The sequence below is a fragment of the Meriones unguiculatus genome, chromosome 15 (assembly GCF_030254825.1).
Source record: "Meriones unguiculatus strain TT.TT164.6M chromosome 15, Bangor_MerUng_6.1, whole genome shotgun sequence".
NCBI lineage: Eukaryota > Metazoa > Chordata > Mammalia > Rodentia > Muridae > Meriones > Meriones unguiculatus.
This window is the reverse complement of record NC_083362.1, coordinates 10,280,221-10,299,322: the sequence shown is the minus strand read 5'-3', so window position 1 is coordinate 10,299,322 and position 19,102 is coordinate 10,280,221. Positions and strand designations below refer to the sequence as shown.

General features: G+C 40.3%; 1 protein-coding gene across 1 annotated transcript in view; it reads right to left on the bottom strand.

Moving 5' to 3' along the window:
- Smchd1 (structural maintenance of chromosomes flexible hinge domain containing 1) overlaps positions 1–19,102 on the bottom strand; it is a 112,906-nt gene that overhangs the window by 87,885 nt on the left and 5,919 nt on the right. Inside the window, exons 2-5 of the mRNA XM_060368153.1 lie at positions 16,493–16,568; positions 13,707–13,868; positions 2,608–2,690; positions 1,918–2,048 (exon numbers count right to left, since the gene is read on the bottom strand). Of these exons, the coding sequence (XP_060224136.1) occupies positions 1,918–2,048; positions 2,608–2,690; positions 13,707–13,868; positions 16,493–16,568 (452 nt within the window). The remainder of the gene's footprint in view (positions 1–1,917; positions 2,049–2,607; positions 2,691–13,706; positions 13,869–16,492; positions 16,569–19,102) is intronic.

The window sequence follows — 19,102 nt, the reverse complement described above, 5'->3', positions numbered from 1 at the left end:
CCTGGACAGTGCCTCCAAAGGAAATTCCGAAAATCTCAAGCTTGAGATATGAAATCTCATCCTGAGAATGGGAGGTGTGGGACAATGCTCTCTCTTCTTTCTGTGCCTCAGGAGCACATGACACAACCCCCAAGTGGCTCCAGGCGGTCAGTCAATGAGCTTGTCACCTGTCATCTTTCCCAATGAATATAGAGCACTGTCAGCATCCTAGGTGCTGGCCAATGAGGCGCATTCATCCTCAAAACCCCTCCCTACTGCCCGAGGTTTCTAAGTCCCTGTTCCACATTAAATAGAGCAGCAAGCACCATCTACTTCACTGAAAAGTCTGAGACTGGCTGTTTATTCAGAGCTGTAGCACTGGGGAAAGAAGGGCTACCCTTCTTTTCTCCAGCCAGAAAGTCAATGCAGAACCACCAGTCACCCCACAAGTCACTGCTAGAGCTAGAGCTCCACCAGCTGCAGTGAACTTCTGCTATTCACCATCTTTCAGGCCACTCCACCTGCCCCAGAATCCGTCTTTAGGAGCAAGCTGCTGGCTGTTCCTGAAGCAACTGATCACCTGAGGCAGGTCTGTCTCTACCTGGCTCAGTTTCAGAGGGCCTGGCTTTGTTTCAGAGCTTTGAGCTCCTGCAAAGGGCTGGTTCCCAAAGCAGCTGCCAACTCATCCGAGTCAGGCTGGGCCGTTGTTGTTACCTGTCTCCGCTTAGCAGCCCAGAGCTCTGAGCAACACCTAGCTAAAAGAGCAGCACACTTACTGAGAAGAAAATCTCCTTTTCCCGCACCCATATCTGGACCGGAGATTTATGACATGGGACCTTTCTGCTCAGAGACTAACAATGATGTTAGAAGACAAGGATCCACACTCGGCCATTGAATGCTAGGAGTAGAGGGGTTTGCCACCCTGCCTAGCTTCATGCTGGCGTTTTAATCATTCCTTTCACTGGCTCTTTAGCCGCTCTTTTTAACTATCATATTAAAGATATTAACTATCTTTTTAACTATCATATCATATCATATCATACTATTTATCATGAAAATAGTAGAAAAGAGTAGAGAAGTACTGTAGCAGGAATAAGAAATAACTAAAATGACAGCTCACAGTTATTGAATGCTTACTGTTTTAGAGGCACCATTGAAGGATTTTACATGTTTCTTAACTCAGTTTACGCAAAAACTTGAGACTATAGCCCCATTTTCTAAGTACAGAAAGCAACACACAGGTAAAGTGCTGTGACAAGTGTCTCACAACCAATAAATAATGAGGTAATCCAAACCAGGCCAGATGACACTGGTCCTTGCTCTTCAGTACATTATCTGTCAGACAGCACTGGAAGGAGTGGAGGTACAGCTCAGCAAAGGGGCACTTCCTAGCATGCATCCCGCCCTGAGTTCTACAGCCAACGGCACAGAACAAGGAGTACGGAAGATCTTTGCTCATCTGATGACACTCTCAGGGTGCTGAAATGGACTACAGGAATGAGTTGCTACACCCAGCTTCCTTCAGCTGTAAGCATTGTCTAATAGTGAGCTCTGTTACAAAGCTGGGTTCTATTACCTAACAGCTATGATAGTCTGAAAAACTGAGCCATAAAACAAAAATATAGAATTCTAATGAATCATGCAATTCTAGGCATTTTCAAGTAGTAAGGAATGATTTATGAAGATTATCCTAACTTAATATTCAATATATTAACATAACTCACACAGACCTCAGGAAACGCAAAAAGTACTGTTTAATGAAAAAGCACAATGTTCATTTTGGAGTAAGTATCACAACACCCTGTAATAGAAGAAACATGCTGATAAGATCAAGTTGTGTAATAACAGATCATTTAGATCTAAGGGCACACTACAGGTCTTAACCCTTTTTAAAATATAGAGGTTTCACTAAGAAGGAAAAAGCATGGCTTTTCTAACCTTTCAAAGTCACCTTGTCTTGTGAATTTTGACAGCCTGTACACAGCCCAGTTGTTAAGCTGTTTAGAAGTCATTCCTCTTCCATTATCTACCACTGCAACAGCAGGTTTTCCTTGTATTTCATCAAAAAGCTATAAAAAAAAAATAAGACAGGAAAACACCACTCAATACTGAAAACATGAAAAGTTAGGCATGAAATCCAACAGGCTCACTCATATAAGTAGAAATGGATACAATTTTCTTAAAGGCACTGAATTACAGCTATTAAAAACCTTAGATTTCTTAATGTTTTTTAACCTGGAAATACCATTCCTTAGAATTTAATTTAAGAAAAGTAATCAAAGCATATATAAATATAAACTATTCCCACATTGCTTCTCATGGCAAAAAAATATTGTAGGGAAAAAAATCTGATAGGAACAGAAGTATGATTCTATGTAACTTACACTGTAGCTAACAAAATCCTCTGCATTAATATTGTAAAATATTCATGTAAAACATTTACAATGCAGTGTTAAAATAAGAAATTATAATACATGAGTACACAGACATATAAATAAGCACAAACATATATAAATGAAACTAAAAAGTTTTAAGACATCAGATAATTCATTTTAATTTTCTCTTATTCCTAATTTTTCCATATATTACTAATAAAAAATTACATTTCTTTATGTATAATTTTCTTACCAATTTGATCTGTATTCTCCTAACACCAACATTTTGAGAAGTAGCTGACAATGAATTGTCGATTAATTCTGCAAGAGCAAATGCTGAAAGAGATTGAGAAAACATTGCTTAATCTTTCCATCCCAAATTTTGTAAAAGTTGAAAGTAGAAGGAACGCTAAAGTAGCATAAATCAAGCACTTTCATTTTCCAAAGAGCTGCATGTATTAAGTATTAGCCCAAGTCTAATGATGTCAGCCCCCACCAACCTAAGTCATCAAGGGCTCACCTGGGCAAGAGACCCCAAAGTCAGTCTTGGCTACTCTGTGGGTGCTTCTTTTTCCCACCTTTTATCCCCCTGGCTTCATCCCTAACACTAGATAGGAGAAAAACAAGGACAGAGGGGAGAGAGGAATTAGGAAGATGCCCTAATCTAATGTCTTTGCTTTTGTTTCTTCTTTGACCACAGCTACAAACACACACACACACACACACACACATACACACACACACAAAAAAAAAAAAAAAAAAAAAAACACAACTGTACCTAACCTCCCTAAATGAGCAACAACTACCAATCCTGCCTCGCAGGAACCTCACATTTATGTACTCTCTGAAGAGTTCCAAATGTCGCACAATCACATTATCTGCAGCTAGAGCATGAGATAAACCTCTGTCAGCTGCTGCGGACAGTCCAAAGCAGCCCTGCATCCCTACACCTGGGATGAAAACAAAAGTATTTTTCAAAGAAACCAAAATTCCAGAGTTCTTAAAACTGTCACAAGACTCTATCAAAAACAACAGCAATGGAAAAGGGATGGTTTGAGAAGTGAGTCTGCTGGCTAAAGGCCTATTGTCTCAACTACTAGGAGGCTGAGGCAAGAGGACTGTAAATTCAGGTCTGCCTGGGTTATAGTGTGCCTTTTTGTGTGTGATGAAATGTAAAACTGTAAACCAGGACAAACACACACTTCCTTAAGATGCTTTTTGTCAGGCATCATAGCAATAGAAAGAATGTTACATTCTTACTATATAAACTAAACCAAACCAATAAATTAAATGCATCAAATAATATTGTTTCACAAATAGTGAAATTAAACATTCTCTCTTACAAACTCTGAAGACGTGGAAGTAAACAAAACTGACAAGGCTCTAGACTCTAAAAGAGGCCCAAGACAGGCATGGTGGCACACATCTTTGATCCCAGGACTCAGGGAAGTGACAGAAAGATCTATGTGAGTTTGAAGCCATCCTGGTTTACATAGTGAATTCTAATTAGGCAGAGACCGTGTCTCAAAACAAAGAGGTCCAGAAAGCTCCTGAATCTTAGCAAAGCTCACAATATCCACCCCCAAAGTTATAAAGCAGTAGGCAATTGCTGCCTGAGCTGCCTGTAGGCCACGTGGGGAGCTCAAGGATACAGCTTTCAAGAGGTATCACCATGCTGGGTGGGCTTTTCAGTGATACAGCTGTTGTTGTAATCACTATGGTCCTAAAAGGGACCCCAGTAAGGTTGGCAAAGCTAAACTATAGTGGGATGGTTTCTTTGGAGAAAATCAGATGACTAGACATGTCTCCTGGCTCTGTGTTACTGGTTCCCAGCAGACCACCAACCTGACATTCAGCTCATTACTGGCAGCATTATTTTGTATTCTCCTCCCTGCAAAGCAATCACTTTTATTTCTCGAATTAAAAAGAAGCAATATGCAGGTGGTGGTGGCACAAGCCTTCAATCCCAACACTTAAGAGGCAGAGGCAGGAGGATCTCTGTGAGCTGAGGCATCCTGGTCTACAGAGCTAGTTCCAGGACAGTCTACACAAAGAAACCCTGTCTGGAAACCACCCTCCACACGGCAGGAAAAAGGAAAGGGGAAAAGGAACACTGAGAAAAGTTTCAATTTCTGCCCCTAGAAATATATACATTTTTATACAGTAACTAATACAACAAATTCAATTAGTATGAGCACTATATCGGAAGCTGAAACAGATACTGTCTTTAACAAGGAGACTAGACAGCCAGAGGTAAAAACTTTGCTTACTGGCCTACAGACAATAAAAGTCAGATATGGGGCTAGACAGATGGCTCAGAGGTTGAGAGCACAGGCTATTCTTCCAGAGGTCCTGAGTTCAATCCCAGCAACCACACGGTGCCCTCTTCTGGTGTGCAGGCATACAATTGTATACATAATAAATAAATAAATCTTAAAACAAACAAAAAAAAAAAACCTCAGATCTGCCGGCTGAAAGAAAATATATAAAAGACATGACAAACATGACTTGAAGACATGGCCACAACAAAAATAAGGAAGAACCAGAAACAAAGAAATGAGAGGAGACCTTGGGATACAGTGTAAAGTTAACAGAAGCCAAAGCCAAAGATTAAGCAGATGCTCTCCACTTACGTGTGGAATGTTGGCACTGCTGAAAACTGATATAGTGAATCTGTGTGGTAATTAGGCTACATCAAAAGTCTTTAAAATGAGTGTATCTATTGACTATACCGTATATATTCATGAATTTATCTCCAAGGAAATTATTTAAAATTGACTCAAAATTCAAATATTTAAGCACTTACTATCTGCCAGGCACTACTGTAGGGATAGCATGATGCAAAGGTTCTATTTCTAGTGAGTTCAACATTTTACTGGAAGATGGGAAATAAAATGTAACCATGGGACAGGCAGATAGCTCATCAGGTAAAGGTGCTTGCCACCAAGCCTGACAACCTGAGTTCCATCCCTAGGGCTCACATGGTAGAAGAGAAGCAACCTCTACAAGCTGTCCTCTGACCTCCACATGCATGTCTTGGTTCATATGCCCTCATGCATACAAATAAATAAATACATGGAAAGTTAATAAAACCGTAATTACACTGACCCCTGCATACCCCATTCTGGGTCTAGTGGCCAATCCCTGCAGGCCCTTGGTGGCCACCTGGGGAAGACAGGTGAGATCTCTACACACCAGCCCTCTGCTTTCACCAGGCCACTGGACAAACACAGCAGTGGTGAGCACCTCCTGGGCCCTTGCACCCTCCATCCTACTGGACCTTACACCTACGTACATCCCCAGAAACTGGCGGTCCCCAGGAACCACCAGCCGATACCAGAGACAACAAAATGGCTAAAGGCCAGTACAAGAACACACACAACAAGAGCCTGAGTAGTATGTCAACACCAGAATTCATTCTACAGCAAGCCCAGGATATGTTAACACAGCTGAGGAACAAGAAAACAACCTTAAACCCAGTCTCATGAAGATGATAGAGGCCTTTAAAGAAGAAATTAATAAATCCCTTAAAGAAATACAGGCAAACAAAAACAGATGAATAAAACTATCCAAGACTTGAAAATGGAAGCAGAAGCAATGAAGAAAACACAATCTGAAGAAATCCTGGAGATGGAAAACCTAGGGAAGAAAACAGGAATAACAGATGGAGATGGATAAAACAAGATATTTTCCAAGACAAAACCAAATTTAAACATTAGGAAAACTTCATCCCAACGATGATAACTACATCCAAGAAAACACAGGAAATAATTTCACATCAGCAAAAGAAAAAGAAGGAAAGCACACACAAACACACTCGCACTAACACCACCAACATCAAAATAACAGGAATTAACAATCATTAGTCATTAAGATCTCTTACTATTAATGGCCTCAATTCACCAATAAAAAGATACAGGTTAACAAAATGGTTACAAAAACAGAATCCAGTATTCTGTTGCATACAAGAAACACACCTCTGCAACATAGATAAACATTAGCTCAGAATGTTGGATGGCTGGAAAAAGGTTTTCCAAGCAAACGGAAACAATCAGCAAGCTGGAGTAGACTAGACATTCTCTAGTACCTAATAAAATAGACCTTCAATGAAAATTAATCCAAAGTGATGGGAAAGAGCACTTCATACTCATCAAAAGAAAAATCGACCAAGATGACATCTCAATTCTGAATAGATATGCCCACAATGCAACGGCACCCATATTCGTAAAAGAAACATTACTAAAGCTTAAATCACACACTGAACCCCACACATTAACAGCAGACTTCAACACACCTCCCTCACAGATCATCCAGACAGAAACTAAACAGAGAAATAACTGACATTGTGAGTCAATTGGACCTAACAAATACCTACAAAACAATATACCTTCTTCTCAGCACCTCATAGAACCTTCTCCAAACATGAGCACATACTCTGCCACAAAGCAAGCCTTAACAGATACAAGAAAACTAAAACAACACCTTGTAGTCTATCAGACCACCATGGTTTAAAGCTGGACTTCAACAACAACACAAAAACCAGAATGCCTACAAACTCATGGAAACTGAACAACTTCTACTCATTGACAACTGGATCAAGGTAGAAATAAAAAAAAAAAAAAAAAGAAAGAAAAGAAAAGAAAAAGAGAAAAACATTCTGGAATTCAATGAAAATGAAGGTACAACATACCCAAACTTATGGGACACAATGAACGCACTGCTTAAGAAGAAAGTTCACAGCACTAAGTGTCATCATAAAGAAATTGGAAAAATGACATACAAACAACAGCTCATCTGAAAGCTCTAGAACAAAAAAGAAGCAAACACACACAAGAGGAGTAGACGGTAGGAAATAAACCCAGGGCTAAAAATCAAGAAAGTAGAAGCAAAGAGGACAGACAATACAAAGAATCAACAAAACCAAGAGGTAGTTCTTGATCAACTAGAAGATAGACAAACCCTTAGCCAAAATAACTAAAAGGCAGAGGGGAGAGTATCCAAATTAACAAAATTAGAAATGAAAAGAGGGACATAACAACAGAAACTGAGGGCATCCAAAGAATCAGTAGGTCTTATTTCAAAAGCCTGTAAGCCACAAAACTGGAAAATCTAAATGAAATGGATGATTTTCTTGATAGAAACCACTTACCAACTTTAAATCAAGATCAGGTAAACAATTAAAGTAGACCCCTAAGGAAATAGAAGTAGTCTCCCAATCAAAAAAGCCCAGGGCCAAACGGTTTCAGTGCAGAATTCTACCAGACTTTCACAGAAGAGCTAATACCAACACTCCTCAAACTATTCCACCAAACAGAAACAGAAGGAACATTGCCAAATTAATTCATGAAGCTACAGTTACCCTGATACCTAAGCACAAAACAAAGACAAGAAAGAAAAGAGTATTTCAGACCAATTTCCCTTATGAACATTGATGTAAAAATACTCAATAAATTATTTGCAAACAGAATCCAGGAACACATCAAAATATCATCTACCATGACCAAGTACACTTCATCCCAGGGTTGCAGGGATGATTCAACATATGAAAATCCATCAATGTAATGCACCATACCTACATGATCATCTTATTAGTTGTTGAAAAAGCATCAAACAAAATTCAACACCCATTCATGTTTAAAGTCTTGAAGAGATCAGGGATAGAAGGCATATAACTAGATACAATAAAGGCAATATACAGCAAGCCAATAGCCAACATCAAGTCAGACAGAGAGATTTTTAAAGCAATGGCACTGAAATCAGGAACAAGACAACACTGCCCACTCTTTCTGTATCTCTTCAATATAGTGCTAAAGTCTTAGCTAGAGCAATAAGACAGAGCAAAAGGAGATCAAGGGGATACAAACTGAAAAGGAAGAAGTCAAACTAGCTATTTGCAGATAGCATGACAGTATATATAAGTGACCTCAAAAATTCTACCAGGGAATTCCTACAGCTGATATACACCTTCAGCAAATTTATATCCAAAAAAATCAGTAGTCCTGTATACAAGTGATAAATGGGCTGAGAAAAAATTAGGAAAACAACATCCTTCACAAAATCCACAAAAAACATAAACTATCTTGAAGGTGTAACTCTCACCAAGCAAGTATAAGACCTTTATAACAAGAACTTCAAGTCTCTGAAGAAAGAAATTGAAGAAGATATCAGAAGATGGAAAGATCTCCCATGCTCATGGATCAGTAGGATTAACATAGTGAAAATGACCATTGTACCCAAAGCAATCTGCAGATTCAATGCAATTCCCATCAAAATAGCAACACAATTCTTTACAGACCTCAAAAGAACAATTCTCAACTTCATATGAAAAAATAAAAAACTCAGAATAGCTAAAACATGTGCAAATTTGTATTTTTTAAAAAAAAAAATGTTCTGGAGTTATCTCCATTCCTGATTTCAAGCTGTACTATAGACCAACAGTAATAAAAACTGATATTGGCATAGAAAAGAATGGTGGATCAATGGAATCAAACTGACGACCCAGAAATAAATCCACATACCTATGGACACTTGATTTTTGACAAAGAAGCAAAATCATACAATGGAAAAACAACAGCATCTTCAACAAATGCTGCTAGCCTAACTGAATATCTGCATGTAGAAAAATACAAATAGATCCATATTTATCACCCTGCCTAAAACTCATAGCCAAAGTGGATCAAGGACCTTAGCATAAAACCAGAGATAGTGGCACAGGAGACAACTTCCTGAACAGAACACCAATAGCTCAGGCTCTAAAAATGTACAACTAATAAATGGGGCCTCATGAAACTGAAAAGCTTCTGTAAGGTAAAGGACACTGTCAATAAAACAAAATAGCAGCCTACAGATTGGAAAAAGATCACCAAACCTATATCTAAAAAGGGGCTAATGTCCAAAATATATACAGAACTCAAAAAATTAGATACTAACAAACCGAATAATCCAATTAAAAAATGGGTACAGAGATAAACAGAGAATTCTCAACAGAGGAATCTCCAATGGCCAAGAAGCACTTAAAGAAATGCTCAGTATCATTAGTCATCAGAGAAATGCAAGTCAAACAACTCTGAGATTCCATTTTATACCTATCAGCATGGCTAAGATAAAAAACTGACATGCTGGCAAGGATATGGAGAATGGGGAACCCTCCTCCATTGCTGGTGGGAGTCCAAACTTGTACAAACACTTTGGAATCAATCTGGAGGTTTCTCAGAAAATTAGGAATAGCTCTACCTCAAGACCCAAATATTCCATTCCTAGACATATACGTAAAAGACTCTCTAACACACAAGAATATTTGCTCAACTGCTCATAACAGTTTTGTTTGTGGTAGCCAAACAATGAAAACAACCCAGCTGTCCCTCAACCTAAGAATGGATAAAGAAACTATGGTTCATCTATATAATGCAAGGAAACCATGAAATTTGCAGGCAAATGGCTGGAAGTAGAAAAAATCATCCTGAGTGAAATGCCCAAGACCGAGAAAGACACACAAAGTATGTACTCAATTTTAAGTGGGCATATATTAGCCATATAGTACAGGATAACCATGCTACAATCCACAGACCCAAAGCAGCTAAGTAGCAAACAGGGTCCAAGGGAGGATGCATGAAACTCAAGTAGGGGAAACAGAATAGACAGAGAAGGTGCTCAAGGAGAGGAAACAGGATATGAGAGAGAATGCTAAGGGAAATGGGAGCGTGGATCTGATGTGGGGCAGGGGAGGAAGGAGGCAGAGGGCTTGCAGATCTCTGAGAGAGGCTGGAGACCTATGACAGGGTAGGTTCCTGGGACTAACTCTAGAGGAGATCCTTACTAACGGGAGACATGAAAACTGGGGAGGCCATCCTCTAGCCAGACTGGACTTCTAGTGGGAGGGCAACACCAACCCATCCACAAAAACTTCAACCTAAAATTTACCTTCAACCTAAAATGTACAGGGATAAATATAGAACAGAGATTGAGGGTATGTCCAGCCAATGCCTAGCCCAACCTATGACCAACTTCATGGGAGCCAGCCAACCCCTGACACTATTAACTATTAATACTCTATGCTTGCATATGGGAGCCTAGCACAGATGTCCCCTGAGAAGACCCACACAGCAATGGACCGAAAAATATGCTGAGACTCATAGCCAAACATTGGGCAGAGCACAGGGAGCCTTGTGGAAGAGTTGGGGTAAGGACAGAAAAACCTGGAGGGTACAGGAGCTCCATATAGGAAAATCAACGGACTCAACTAAACTGAGCCAGTAGGGCTTGTAGAGACTGACAACCAAGGACCATGTATGGACTGGACCTTGGTCCCCTACACAATCGACCTGATGGACAGTTTGGTCTTCATGTGAAGAACGGGAGCTGTCTCTGACAAGGACTCTCTTAAATGTCTTTCCATAGCTTCCTCCTGGCAGGGGCTGCCTTGATAGGCCACTGTGGTAGAGGATGCACTCAATCCTGCTATGACTGGATGTGCTGGGATGGGTAGGTGGTGTGGCCCTCCTTTTCTGAGGGAGGCGGGAAGGGGGAAAGAGGGAGGGAGGATGAGACCAAGAGGAGAAAAGGAAGGGGCTATGATCGGGATGTAAAGCCAATGAATGAATGAACAAGAGAGAGAGAGAGAGAGAGAGAGAGAGAGAGAGAGAGAGCGTGCATAATTACAAGCTGAGGATGGTGGCACTTGTCTTTATTTCTAGAACTTGCAAAGCAAAAGAGACCTCTGAGAAGTCAAGGCCAAACAAAGAGTTCCAGGACAGCCCCTACATATGAAAAAGAAAAGAAAGCAAGGGGGAATGTGTGGCTAGAGACACGGCCCTGTGAAAGAGCACTTGCTGCCCAGAGTTCAGTACTCTGCACCCACATCAGGTGATATACAATTGCTGAAACCCCAATTCCAGGGGATCTGATGCCCCCTTCTAGACTCCACTACACAAGACCTGGGTTCAATTCTCAACCCCCACAAGGAGACTCATATCATCTCTAACTCTAGTTCCAGGGGAACCTACAGCCTATTCTGCTTCTGGCTTCTGCAGGCACTGCATACAAGTGGTACATATATGCAGGCAAATATCCATACGTATAAAGTAACAGTAAAAAAAAATAATAATAAATAATAATATAATCACAGATAAGTGTGATGGTATAGCACTCGGGAGACAGAAGCAGGTAGAGCTCTTTGAGTATGAGGCCAGCTTGGTCTTCAAAGTGAAAGTGCCAGGCCAGACGGTGCTACAAAGTGAAATCTTATCTCAAAAACCAAAACCAAACCAAACCAAAAAAACAACAGTAAAGGGGAGGCGGGGGAGGAAACAGCAATAGAAAAGTAACTAAAACAGTAAGTAAATTCTACAGCATACCAGAAGGTAACATCTGCCACAAAGTAAATTGAGCAAAGGTGTCAAATAACAAGGTATATACATAATTAAAAATAAATCTTAAAAAAATTAAAAAGCTTATTTCTAGGGATGGAGAGCTGGCTCAGTGTCAAGGGTACTTGGCTGTTCCCCCAGAGGCTTTGGGTTCAATTTCCAGAATCCACACAGAAGCTCACAACCATCTGTAATGCCAGTCCAAGGGGTCGAACACCCTCTGTGGCCTCTGTGGATGCTGCATGCACGTGGTGCACAGACATACATACAGAAAGTAAAAATAAAGAAAGAAAGAGCTATTTCCACTACAACCTTTCTAGTCAGTGGTAACATCTACAGACATCTGCAGATAGATGAAGAAGGTGAGGAAAGCAGAGACTAACTCAAGCCTTGAAAGCTGACAGGCTGACTAACAGAGAGAAGAACAAACGAAGATGAATGGTCTGAAAGTAGATGGAGCAGGACACAGAGGGAGGTGAGCCACGAAACAGTGCTTTAGTTGTCTATTAATACAGCTTCTGCACTTCACACATAAATATATTCTTAAAAAATCAACTCACAGAAAAAGATCTGAAACGATAAACATCAAAGGTGGTGATGATTATATTCAGGTAGTAGCGATGTAACTATTTTTCATATTCTATTCACTTACCAGTTTTTCTCATTTTTAACAGTAAAATACATTTAAGGAAAAAAATTTAATATGGTTTTTAATGAGTATGTTAATAGCATAAAGTACTTTGACAGAGTCAAAGATCTGGTAAACCATCTGATATGTAATAAGCAGTCTCTAATTATAAACCAGGAAAGTTGTACAGGTTTAGGAGAAATTAAATACGTAGTAACAGGCACACAAATTTATTTTTATAATTTCACTGCATAAATTTACAAAGTAGGGACTGGTTATAACTCAACAGTAGAATGTTTAACCTGTATTCGCAAGGCTCTAGGTTTAATCCAGAGTAAATAAGTAAAAAATAAATAAAAAAAATAAAAGGTATCTTCTTAACTCGAGGTGGTTTACAGCCACCAGGAAAAGTTGTCTATAAAGAGAGGAGAGCTGTGTCTAGTACAGGATGCTGAGCGTACTCAAGCACACCTAGCACTAGGTAGGCATAAAGGTGACTGCTCTTCCTTTAAAGTTGGTTTCTGGGCTGGGGAGATGTCTAAGTGGTTAACACTGCTGTGCAATCTTAGTAACTCTGGATCCCCAGAACCCACGTAAAAAAACACATGTGTAGTAACACACACCTGTATGCCTCTAGGCAAGGGCGAGAGACTCTTTGGAAGCTTACAGTCCAGTTTTCCTGGCAGCCACAGCAGTGACTAACAAATGCCCAGCTTAAAACATGGTAGAAGGTGAGGAGCTGCCTTCTGACTTACACATGTACACTATGGCATACATACCTGCACACGCACATCACACAATTAAAAGAAAAAAGACTGGGGCTGGAGAGACTGCTCAACAGTTAAGAGCACTTGCTGCCCTTGAGAAGGACCTGGGTTTGGTTTCCAGCACTCTCCCCTATCCATCACAGTGGATGACAACTGCTTCTAAGTCCAGGAAATCTGATACCTTCTTCTGGCCTTCCTGGGAAACCATATTCATGTGGCATACATCCACACATACATGAATAAATATTTCAAAAAAAATTCTTTGGGGGGGGGAGCTTGAGACAGGGTTTCTCTGTGTAGCAGTGGCTGTCCTGGACTCACTTTGTAGACCTGGCTGGCCTCAAACTCACAGAGATCCTCTGCCTTCCAGAGTGCTAAGATCACAGGCATGCACCACCACACGACCAGCTTAAAATATTAAAAAAAAAATTTAAACAAACAAAATTCCCACTTTTAGTTGGATATAAAAGAAGATCAAAATAAGTTACTATGGCCTTGTAATAAAGTAGAAAGAAAGGAATGTGAAGTAATAGCATATGTGAATAAAGAATAAAAGAGATTAATCGAAAATGTGTACCAACAGATTACTTACGCAAAGGGTTCTGTCCTTCACTTGCGTAATATTCATACATGCCACTTTTAACCAGAGTGTCATAGTGAGGTAGGAAGTCAATTCTTTCTTTTGTCGCTGTCAACAGAGACTGGTCAACTGACTGTAGCAGGTACAGAGTGACTCCATCTTTAACAGTTTCATCTGTAATCAGAGTTAAAATCATAAGTGTTAGGGTAGCATCACAAACTCAGTGAATTTATTCTGAATATGTAAATTGTGTCTATGAAATGCTCTTAATGGTATAAGTGAATTGTCAATGGATCTATTTACAAATTCCAGTTGTAAATATAAACAGCATGAATGGAACAGGCATAAATATTTCTACAACTTTAAAATATTCAAACACTTAAGTTTCTTTGGTGTGTGTGTGTGTGTGTGTGCGCGCGCGCATGCGTGCACATATGCCAGCACACATGTGGGAAAATACATATCACAGTACACATGCAGAAGTCAAAGGACATCCTTCTGAACTCAGTTCTCTCTTTTCACTGTGGTTCTGGGGATCAAGCTCAAGCTGTCAGACTTCTGAGACAAGTGTTTTTACCCACTTATCCATTGCAGTGGTCCTTGTTTAGTGTGTTGTGTTTTTTTAAAGACAGGGTCTCATGATATTATCACTGACTGGCCTCCAACTCACCTTCCTGCCTCAGGATTACATGTGTGCCGATGTGAGCAGTTCTGAAACGTTTATTTATTTATTGGAACTGGGTAACTCTCACTGACCTGGAACTCACTATGTAGATAGGCCCTGACCTTTGAGAGGTAGAGGTCCTTTGTTTCTGCCACCCAAGTGCCTGAATTACAACTGTACATCACTATGCCCAACATCATGTGTTTGTTTGTTCAAACAGGATCTCCCTGCAGCTTGAGTTTGCCTAGGACTCACTAGATAGCCCAAAGTGGCCTCCAACTCCGGGCAAGTCTCCTGCCTTACCTTCCTGAGAGCTGGGATGACAGGTGTAAGCTACTATGGCAGCTGAAGAACATATTCTTTTTACTATTAATTCTGTAAAAACCATCACAGATTGAGTCAGCTTGCTCAACGGGAAAAGGTACTAGCTATCAAAATCTGATGACCTGAGTTCAATCCCTGACCCACACTGTAGAAGAGAAAACTACTCACAAAGCATCCTCAGGCCTCTACACGAATACACATACAAATTCAAATACACATGTGTAAGTAAAAAAAAGTTTTAAAGATACAGTAAAGCACAAGTTTATATCTCATAAATTTGTTACGTTTTGGAAAGTCCAAGACTGGTGTCTAGTGAAGGTCTGCTTCCTCACAGGTGGAACATTTTGTGTTTTCGCATGATGAAAAGTTGAGACACTCAAGTATTTTTTGAGATAGGGCACCTCATACAGGCCAAGCCTAGCCTTGAACTCCTTATCCTTCTGACTCCACATCCTAATTGCTCTGCTTAGAGTCAAATACCACATAGCCAGGTTTTAAACCCTTTTTTTCTTGACTACTTATTTCATGTGTGTGGATGTTTTGTCTGTATGCATGTCTGTGCACTACGTGCATGCCTGTGCTACGGAGATCAGAAAGCATGAGATCTCCTCCAACTGGAGTTAGGGACGGTTATGAACCACCTCGTGAGTGCTGGGCACTGACCCTGGGTCCCCTGCAAGAGCAACAAGTGCCATCTCTTCAGTGCCAACACTCGATTCTTTTCTTGGGTTTTTTTGCTTTTGTTTGAGACAGGGTTTCTCTGTGTAGCTCTCCTGACTGTCCTAGCACTCAGCCGGAAAGTAGGCTGACCCTGAGAGATCCCCTGCCGCTGCTTTAATCCCTCTGCTGGGACTAAAGGTATGTGCCACCTTGCCTGCCTCCAAAACACTCAATTCTTTTTTTTTTTTTTTTTTTAACACTCAATTCTTAAGAAGTTAAGTTATTGGACTTGGAAAGGGGCAGGGAGAAGCTGAGGGAGGGAGGGTGGGTGGGATTGGGAGGGAATAAGGAAGCAGGATACAGCTGGGATACAGAGTTAATAAAATGTAACTAATAATAATAAACAATAAAAAATACTAACAGAAAGAAAAAAAAGTTATCACAAAACAATCAGATGAGGGTTTGTATTGGAGTGGTATCAACAAGAATGGAGAATTCTTTATTGTTTTATTTAAGAGGAAAAAACAGGACCCAGAGAAGGCTCAGCAATCAAGAGCACCTGCTGCTCTCCCAGAAGACCCGAGATGAGCTCCCAGCACTCGTGGTGGGTGACTCCAGTGCCAGCAGACCTGACACCCTCTTTTGGACTCGGGAGATACCTGCACTCACATGTGCATATATCCATACACAGACACACATACTACACATAATTTTAAAATGCTAAAAGTACACTGTTTTAAAAAGAAAAGCAACCAACCCAGACATGGGGATGCACACCTGTAACCCCAGTACTCAAGGAGTACTCCAGGTCCAGGGCACTTTGCGCTACATGTGGAAACCCTATGATAGAGGGGGAAACAAGAAAAGTGGAAAATCTGGCAGGTTATGAAAACTTTTTTAAAAGGTTAAAAAGTAATGAAAGAATTCAAATTTGCTAAGAGCTCAGTTTTGTGGGTGCCCAAATAAGGCCTCATTTTTCCATAGACCCAACTGACAGCAGGAAAAATGTGACTTCTGTGAAGACAAAGGGCCATTCTTCTCTCATGCCCCAAAGTACTCCAAATTATCAGTACTTTGGACAGATGGCAGTGTACAGCTATTGCTCTATCACTACATAGTAAATAAATACAAAAGGAAACTGCTTACTTACCAAAATTATCACGGGTAATTTCTTTCCTACTTGTAGTTGTAATAACAAATTTTTCTTCAGATGAAATACCAATTGTCTATGCAAAATAAAAGAAATAGAACCAATTATTACTTAAAGGAAATAAACGCACTGTTCACATTTGCAAGAATGTGAACATACTGATATTATAATTTTACAACAACTACAATACTTACTTGTCTAGAACATATAAAACTCGGCATTTTTAAATTTTGAGTTTGCAAAATTAATTACTATAAGCCATACAAATTGCTTATTTAACAATGTTTGTTTTTGTTTGCTATTTGCTTCCCAGATCATATGTGACAATCATCAGATAATGAAAATATGGTATATAACACGGTGGAATTTTGTTCAACTACAAAGAAAGGTAAGTTTATAAAATTTTCAGAATGATGGATAGAATTAGAAAATATATTCCGTGGGGAATTCAAGCCCAGAAAAACAAATGCATGATCTCTTACATATGTGGATCTTAGCTTCAGATTTTTAAGATTTCTATAATTAATCTGGAGTATCTATAGAGGTCACGAAACCAAAAAGAGGGAGAAGGAGACAGGCCTTGAAAGGAAAGAGGGCAGTGTAGAAACGATGTGATATGGAAGTAGACAGGGTGTTGGAGTTAAAGGTTTGTGTGGGGATGTGGCAATGGATGAGGTGGACAAAGAGGGAGGAGGTTTGTAAACCAACACTGAGGATGTATAAGAAGCCTCACAGAAAACCCACTACTTTGTATGCTAATTACAAATATATAATTCCCTGGGGATGGAGGCACATGCCTTTAAGCCCAGCACATGAAATTGAAAGGCAGAGGCATACAACTCTCTGAGTTCCAGGCCACCAGGGAGGGCTATTTAGTGACATGAGCATGAACAACTTCCTAACTGGGTTTAAGGCCCTTTTCACAAGAGGAACCTATGGCTAGACAGGTAACAGTCCCAAGTGGGGAACCAACTACTCTTCTATTAAGCTCACATCTTTTAATGACTTTCCATTATACCCATACATTAGTGTTCTCTCAACCCTCACAAGAGACGCTTCTTCTTGTAATAAACAATCATTACACAGACCCTCAAGTGATCAAGGTACAGAGAAAAAGAGACTGGAACGCTCCACCCTAAATTGTCTATCTGTATCATACCTAGTCTCCTCAAGGTTCAGGGTTCATTCTGGAAAGGGGCTTGGGAGTATGTGACTACAAGGAACTAGTATTTTCCTGATACAACAGGACAGCTGCACACACAAACCCAAAGTAGTTCTGAAAGAATACACAGACCTACACAAGCTCAAGCCAGATAAAATCCCAGTGATGGAGGGAAGAGGCAAGCATAAGTCCTACCACTAGCTGAAACGATAATTACAGACAGCTACTAGAAGAGAGAATCATATTTAAGGTTATAACCACTGGTGTAACTGTGGTATAGCCACTGTGCTCCAGCATATAGCTCCAATCCCAAGAGCATATGGGCAGCATAAATGGACTTTTAAAAAAAATCAAAAAGGATACAAAGTTGGGTAAGGAGAGAAATAGAGTGGATGTAGTCAAAATATCCTGTCTAAATTGTCAAAGAATAAGATATGTGTGTGTATATACATATATATGTAATTTTAAAGGACTGTAAAGACATTTGAACAGAGGTGCCCTGAAGAGATGGACAATGCTTCCTGCAGAAAGAAAATCTCAGTGCCAGGCACAGGCCACCCTCCTGTCAGGGAGGTCCCAAAACCCTCCAGAACAACACAGGCTATTGCTCTTATTTGCCCACCACAACAGTATGCTAACACCCCATTACTGAAGATGCAGCACACTTCCACATCAAATAGGAAGTGACAGAAACCTCCTTTCTGATGGCTAGCTTTCACAGTGCCAGTCAGATAGGAAAGTCACAGTGAGCTTCCCCAGCAGTGGATCCCCGCTGACCTGCAAGCAAGACACTCCTGATAAAATAGTGACATACCTGCTTCTGACTGGCCCTGAATGTTGCTGTTGTGTTAAATGGGCACGTTGCCACTACCTTCTAAATAGTTACGGTTATACTCACAGTCAGAGCTTTTCTTTGGAGTAGGCAGCAGTCAATGCAGAGACTCATAATTGGCCATAGGCTGAGAAAAAGAGACTATGCTCAGGCCTAAACGAACACTGTATCAGTAAGAGCTGGAACATACAGCAGGATGCAAGAGCTGTAAGATGGGGAAGAGTGCTGTGAAATGTTATTTACTGGACAGCAGCTCCTGTTACCTGCATAAGACCTACAGAAAATCAAGCCGGTGAACATCGTGTGGACAGGAAAGGAGCTGAAGAGGCCCTATCCCTAGCTGAGGCGCTATTGGCAACTGACACTGCTGTCAACTGGGAAGGAGGTGTCATTTTTCTTTGAGGTGTGATTGCTGAGGTGAGGTGAGATAGCACCACACCTGTAAGTGGCACTAACTGGATTCCCTAAGGGCAGGTAGGAGAAAGCTAGGGAGGTATGGCGGGAACAAGATTTAGATTGGGTATGAGCAAGATATGTTGTACACATATACAAAACTGCTAAAGAACGAATTACAACATCTTAAAAATAAAAAACCACTAACATCTTAAAAATAAAA